At 39.1% G+C, this 7,778-nt stretch overlaps 1 protein-coding gene across 1 annotated transcript in view; it reads left to right on the top strand.

The window, feature by feature from the left end:
- The window catches only part of RGS5 (regulator of G protein signaling 5), a 50,129-nt gene extending 43,125 nt beyond the window's left edge, over positions 1–7,004 (top strand). The window contains exon 5 of the mRNA XM_042780531.1: positions 6,843–7,004. Coding sequence (XP_042636465.1) covers positions 6,843–7,004 — 162 coding nt within the window. The remainder of the gene's footprint in view (positions 1–6,842) is intronic.
- Positions 7,005–7,778: the final 774 nt, after the last annotated feature.

Raw genomic sequence — 7,778 nt, forward strand, 5'->3', positions numbered from 1 at the left:
GGATCAGGCAGTGTTTCGTTCTGCTGTGCATGGGGTCACTATGAGTCGGAAACGACTCGACGGCACTTAACAACAACAACAACATGGGCTCTAATTTAGATAGCATTGACCTCCTATCTAAATAATCTTTACTCAGGCAGACGTGCAATGACATACATAACACCCCAAGTGCAAGTGGCCCAGAGTAATATAGACTAATGAGCCTGAGCTGACCATCAGAGAGAATGTGAATCCTAATTCTGGCACATAATATGGCAGCAATGTAGTAAATTGTTGCTACTTTTTTTAAAAAAATTCTCCAAGTCTTCTCTTTTGACCTGAAAATTTACTATTTCATTTTGATCAGTGTCAGATTGACCTATATAACAAATTTACCTGAGCAGATGGTAACCTATGTTTACCTTCTTTAACATTAACTTTAGCTCTTCAATATCAGGAAATGACCCAGAAATATAGTAGTGAGAATCAGAGGTAAAAAAAAAAGAAGACGAAATGGCCATGTGTATTTCAATAAATAGATCATATGAGCATCACAAATTGGCATTTGATCATATTTAAAAATAACAAGATAGTATTTTCCTGCCTTGGTAAACAGATAAATATATGCCAGAATGACTCATTGGAAGTTGAGGAGGCCTCAAAAGAGGCCTATCCACATAAAAATCATAGCAAAAAATAGCTATTATTTGCTGATAGATACCATGTATTAGAGGATTTTGAATGTATTTCTTCTCTTTTTAGAAATTAAGATTAGGAACTACTTTGATAACTTTTAGAAATTCAACCATTTTAAGTAAGGCTGCCTGTCTAGGTCAGTACATATGTAATATAAGAGAAGGAAGAAGCATTGCTGTACTGTGGTGGTGGTTGTTGTTGTTGTTGTTGTTATGTGCCCTCGAGTCAAACCCGACTCATAGCGACCCCTCCTCGGGTTTCCAAGGCAGTATCACTACGGAAGTAGGATTGCCCAACCTTCCTTCCGAGGAGTGGCTGGTGGGTTTGAACCGCCAGCTGTACTGTGGTAGGAAGAATAATAGATTGAGAATGGCGAACTCTGTCTTATAGCCTCACTGCTGTGTCACACTAGTTGTTTATGGCCACGTCATTTGACCCATTGGGGCCTCAGTCTTCACATGTAAAGGCAGACATTGGGTTGCATCACAGGCTGCTCTCAGTTCTGTAAGTCTGGTCCTCCACCGAGCTGTGTAAAGTACACCAGCTCCTTTCATCTTTGAAAATTGTCCTGTCTCAACTCACTTCAACCTGGGCTTTCAGGCATAGCTTAGTCCTAAGGTCCATTCTGGTCTGGTACACCCCACCCATGCCTTTGTCCCTGATTCTGACCTGCAGCTGCTCCACAATTCTGTGAGCCCAAATAGCACTTTTCATACCAGGGACCACTAACAGCCCAGGATAGACCCAAAAGGTTTTCCACTGTACAGTTTAGAAACATTGCTTGACTTTGGATTCTGTTTCTTTATATTTTACACCCAGATCCCTTAAGAATCATTAAAGAATAAAATATGATGCACAAAAATTCATCTTAAATCATACTCAGGCAAACTCATGCAGGCTATACCCTGACAACTCCAGGGGCCCCATTCACACAGACTGTGCTATAAATGGTGTCCTCGAGTATTGGGTAATGTAGCAGCCCTGAACTCAGAACGAATAAATCACAAGCCTTCCAACAGTTAAAAGCTTTTAGGCCACATTGCCAGGGTTTTGAATCTTCCATCTATCACTTAGGACCTTGGGCAAATCACATAAGCTTCCTGTGATTTCATTGCCTCAACTGTAATATAAAGTACTCAGCACAGTTTCTGGCATAGACTAAGCACCCAATAAATATTAGCTGGCATTTTTGTCATTATTCAGTCCGAATCATTGTTTCCTATGTCCTTGCTTTTCTACATTAATTCAAAAAGTCCAGATCCCCCATAGTTGCAGGGGACATCAAGATCAATTGCCATAATACAGTCCACTAAGATAATGTTCTACACATTACTCTGGTGAATAGCAGATGGGGTCTTAAAAGCTTATGAAAAACTAAAGTACAGCTATTGGTCTCTCCCCACCTGGACCAAAGAAGAGTAAATAAAATCAAAGACACATGGAAATATTTAGCCCAAGGGGCTGGTGGACCACATGAACCTGAGCCTCCATAACCCTGATACCAGAAGAATTAGATGGTGCCCAGCTACAACTGCCAACCACTCTGAAAAGGATTACAATATGAGATCCTGGATAGATTGGGATAAAAATATAGAACAAAACTCAAAATAATAAAAAATGACAAGGCTTAGTGTATGGTAGAGACTAGCAGAACCCCTGAGACTATGGCCCTTAGTCACTCTTCAAACCTGGAACTGAACTCACCCTCATGGCTCAGCTCTCAGCCAAACAAACATGGACAGGCCTAGGGAGTGAACAATGACATGAGGGAGGTACTCACTCTTTAGAAAAATCAACCAAAAGTTATCAAAAGGGCAGCATTTGCCCAGAGATAAAGTTCAGAAAGCAAGAACAGATAGAAAAGGACAAATGGAAATGGTACCCACAGAGAGCAAAGAAGACTGCTGTTACATTGAAGGCACTGTGCTCAATGTCACAAAGCAAAACATGTATAGTATATATATATATATATATATATATATATATATATATATATATATGTTGTTGTTAGGTGCTGTCATCTGCTCTGACTCATAGTGACCCTATGTACAACAGAACAAAACATTTCCCAAGTCCTGTGCTATGCTCACAATCTTTGCTGTGTTTGAGCCCATCATTGCAGCCACTGTGTCAACCCATCTCTTTGAAGGTTTTCCCCCTCTTTGCTGACCCTCTACTTTACTGAGCATGATATCTTTCTCCAAGTAATGATCCTTCTGACAACATGAAGGTTTTCCCCCTCTTTGCTGACCCTCTACTTTACTGAGCATGATATCTTTCTCCAAGTAATGATCCTTCTGACAACATGACCAAAGGAGGTGAGACAAACTCTGGACATTCTCACTTCCAAGGGGCATTCTGGCTTTGCTTCTTATAGGACAGATTTGTTAGTTTTTCTGGCAGCCCATGGTATTTTCAGTATTCTTCTCCAACACCACAATTCAAAGGCATCAACTTTCTTTGATCTTCCTTATTCATTATCCAGCTTTCACATGGATATGAGGTGATTGAAAATACCATGGCTTGTGTCAAGCACACCTTAGTCTTCAGAGTGACCTCTTTAATTCTTAACACTTTAAAGAGGTCTTTTGCAGCAAATTTGCCCAGTGCAATACAACATTTGATTTCTTGACTGCTGTTTCAAGTAAAATGAAATCCATGACAACTTCAATCTTTTCTCTGTTTATCATGATGTTGCTTATTGGTCTAGTTGTGAGGATTTTATTTTTCTTTATCTTGAGGTGTAATACATATTGAAGACTGCAGTCTTTGATCTTCATCAGTAAGTGCTTTAAGTATCTTCAGTTTCAGAAGCAAGAATGTGTCATCTGCATATCACAGGTTGTTAGTGGTTCTTCCTCCAATTCTGATACTGTGTTCTTCTTCATATAGTTTAGCTTCCATGTAGTCTCAGCATACAGATTGAATAATTATGGTGAAAAGATACAGCCTTGACAAACATCCTTCTTGATTTTAAACCAGGCAGTGTCCACTTGTTCTGTTATAATGACTGCCTCGTGTTCTATGTACAAGTTTCTCATGAGAGAAATTAAGTGTTCTGGAATTCCCATTCTTCACAAAGTTGTCCATAATTTGTTATAATCCACACAGTCGAATGCCTTTGCATAGTCAATAAAACAAAGGGAGACATCTTTCTGTTACTCTTTGCTTTTAGAGAAGATCCATTTGATATCAGCAATGATATCCCTTGTCCCATGTCCTCTTCTGAATCCAGTTTGCCTTTCTGGATTTCTCTGTCAATATACTCCTGCAATCATTTTTGTATTATCTTCAGCAAGACTTTACTTGAGTGTGACACTAATATATTGTTCAATAATTTCCACATTCTGTTCAATCACCTTTCTTTGGAATGGGCACAAATATTGATCTCTTCCAGTCAATCGGCCAGGTGGCTGTCTTCCAGATTTCTTGGTATAAATGAGTAAGTGCTTCCAGTATTGTATCCATTTGTTGACACATCTCAATGGGTATCCTGGCAATTCCTGGAGCCTTGTTTTTCACCAATTCCTTCAGTGCAGCTTTGACTTCTTCCTTCAATACCATTGGTTCTTGACCATATGTGACCTCTGAAATAGTTGGATGTTGACCAATTCTTTTTGATACAGTGGCTCTGCATTCCTCCCATCTCCTTTTGATGCTTCCTGCATCATTCAATATTGCAACTCGAGGCTTGAGTTTTTCTTCAGTCCTTTCAGCTTGAGAAATGCTAAGCATGTTCTTCCCTTTTGCTTTTCTAACTCCGGGTCTTTGCACCATATTTCATTATATACTCTGTCTTCTAGAGCTGCCCTTTGAAATCTTCTATTCAGTTTTTTTATTTTAGTATTTCTTCCATTCCCTTTAGTCCCTCTACATTCAATAGTAAGTTTCAGACTCTCTTCTGACATCCATTTTGGTCTTTTCTTCCTTCCCTGTCTTTTTGATGACCATTTGCTTTCTTCACGTATGATGTTCTCGATGTCATCCCACAATTCATCTGGTCTTTGGTCATTCGTGTTCAATGTGTCAAATCCATTCTTCAGATGGTCTCTAAATTCAAGTGGGATATAATCTGGGTCACATTTCGGCCCTTGCAGACTTGTTTTAATTTTCTTCAGCTTCATCTTGAACTTGCACATGAGGAATTAATGAACTGTTCCACAGTCAGCTCTTGGCCTTGTTTTGATGGATGATATTGAGCTTTTCCATCTCCTCTTTCCATAGATGTAGTCTATCTTATTCCTGTGTATTTCAGCTGGTGAGGTCCCTATGCATAGCCATGGTTTGTGTTGTTGAAAAAGATATTTGCCATGAATAAGTCATTGGTCTTGCAAAATTCAATCATGCGATCTCTGGTGTCATTTCTATCATCAAAAGCGTATTTTCCAACTGATGCTGCTTCTTTGTTTTGAACCTCTCCATTCCAATCACCAGTAATAATCAATGCATCTTGATTGCATGTTTGGTCAAATTCAAGCTGCAGAAGTTGGTAACAATTTTCATTTTCTTCAGCTTCTGCTTTAGTGCTTGGTGCATAAATTTGAATATAGTGTCAGTAATTGGTCTTCTGTACAGGCATATGGATATTATCCTATCTGACAGCATTGTACTTCAGGATAGATCTTGAAATACTCTTTTTACTGATGAATGTGACACCATTTCTCTTCAGCTTGTCAAAATGGACACTAGTCCATTTTAGCTCACTAAGCCCAGGATATTGATCTTTATGTGTTTTGTTTCAGTTTTGAAAACTTCCAATTTTCCTAAATTCATACTTTGTACATTCCATGTTCCAATTATTAATGGATGTTTGCACTGTTTCTTCCCATTTTGAGTCATGCCCCATCAGCAAATGAAGGTTCCCAAAGCTTTATTCCACCCATGTCATTAAGGTTGATTCTACTTTAAGAAGGCAGCTCTTCCCTAGTCATATTTTGAGTGCCTTCCTACTTGAGTGGCTCATCTTTTAGCATTATATTTAACAATGTTTCATGGCTAGTCATAAAATTTTCCAGTAATATAACAGTGTTTTACTGCTATTTATAAGGTTTTCAGTGACCTGTATTTTCAGAAGTTCATGGGCCCTTCCTTCTTCCCAGTCTCTTTGTCTCAAAGCTCCACTGAAACCTATCCATCATGGGCGACCCTGCTGGTATTTGAAATACCAGTGGCATAGCCTCCAGCCTCATAGCAATACACAAGCCACCACAGTACTATATATATATATATATATATATATATATATATATATATATATATATACAGTGAAAGGAAAGAATCATTCTGAGGGTGTTGGACTCAGGTCTTGAAAGGAGTGTCGGCGTGAGGAAGCTACCTACCACTGACACGATAATGCAAAAACAAAAGGAAAGTTTATTGGCTAGCTGGAGCTAGGGTCTCCGCTTACGCCGACGCAGCGGTTTGGGCAAAAGACCTCGTGCTCTCCTACAATTACATTTTTATAGGAAAAATACAGGGTGAAGTAACACAAAAGCAAAGAGGTACAAATGATTGGTTGTTGCTAGGGGGTGGAAAAGGAGGGGAGGGGGTTTGAGGTAAAGCCCTGAGGCATGGAGGACGTGCTGGAGTCCCCAGCACTAATGACTCCTGGTTAAAGAATAATTACCTGGAGGGCATTAGTACAAAATGAGTGGTCTTACAAGGGTTGTTATGAGGATTAAATATTAAATGAAGTATACATGAAGTAAAGGAGATATGGTGGTGTAGCAGTTAAAGCATTTGGCTGCTAACCCAAAGGTTGGTGGTTTGAATATACCAGCTGCTCTGTGGAAGAAAGATTGAGCAGTCTGCTTCCATAAAGATTTGCAGCCTTGGAAATCCAGTAGGGGTCACTCTGAATTGGAATCGACTTGATGGCAATGAGTTTGGTTTGGATTTTTTTGATACATGAAATGCCTGTTAGTGAGGGTCTGACATGGTGGGTGTCTAAACATTGATTGAATCTTAATCTGAGTCATGCATATATTGGAGCATCAGTATCCCAAATTCTGTTTACCCAATTACCTATAATACAGAAATCTTATTTCTTACTTCTTATGACTCTATTCCCCTCATTTGTTTTATTGGTGAGAAATACTGACCCCCTTCCCACTCTCAGCAAACCCTGTAACCCAGGCTGCTCAATGACCCTATCTCTTGGTCTACAGGTTAACATTGACCACTTCACAAAGGACATCACAATGAAGAACCTGGTGCAGCCATCTCTGAGCAGCTTTGATGTGGCCCAGAAAAGAATCCATGCCCTGATGGAAAAGGATTCGCTGCCTCGCTTTGTGCGCTCTGAGTTTTATCAGGAGTTTATCAAGTAGCAATTTAATTGGGTTCTGAAAATCATCCCATGAGTTATTCAATAGTAATCCTGCATTTTCGAGTAATCTCCACATCTTCCCATAGTAGCTTTGTTCAAAGATACTCAAATAGGGAAAATCCCAGTGACCATCACTTATTCATTTTGCTCACATTGTTTTAAATGGTTATCTGTTGTCTGAATGCCTTCCTTCCCCAGTGCCTTCTTGCCTCATTCTTAGTTAAGCTCTATTCAGCTTGTTGTCAGAGTCACAAATCAAGGAAATATAAGGGAAGAATATGCTGATATTGAATATGGGCCAATTTGACTTGGGTAATGGATCTCCACCTAAATTGATCTGAAAATAGTAAATGGATGTGGAAACACCAATTTTAAGGGAACGTAATTGTTCTGCCTTGTCTAATTAATTCTAATTTGGTAGTGGTGGTGGTGGTGGTGGTGGAAATCACCTCTCTAATTATTTCTGGACTTGTTGGTAAAAGATTTGATTTTTAAAAGAAATACATTATTTAAAGTATTGATGTTCCCTTCAGAGCATCTTCATGTCAGCTAGAGGTTATAAACAGGAGATAGACCACAAATTTGTGTTTATACAAAATCAATCTGAACACAGTCTATATTGATTATACCTCCTTTATCCTTTATAAGGTTACCAAAGTCAGTCAATCAATTAAATCAGTGACCTAATTTTAGCATTGTCCTATTTTATAAATAGGAGCTCTGGTAGCATAGTGCCTAAGGCACTTGACTGCTAACCAGAAGGCTGGTGGTTCAA

The sequence above is a fragment of the Orycteropus afer genome, unplaced genomic scaffold, assembly GCF_000298275.1.
Source record: "Orycteropus afer afer isolate SDZICR_OR568_19922 unplaced genomic scaffold, OryAfe1.0 scaffold00044, whole genome shotgun sequence".
In the NCBI taxonomy this organism is placed as follows: Eukaryota; Metazoa; Chordata; class Mammalia; order Tubulidentata; family Orycteropodidae; genus Orycteropus; species Orycteropus afer.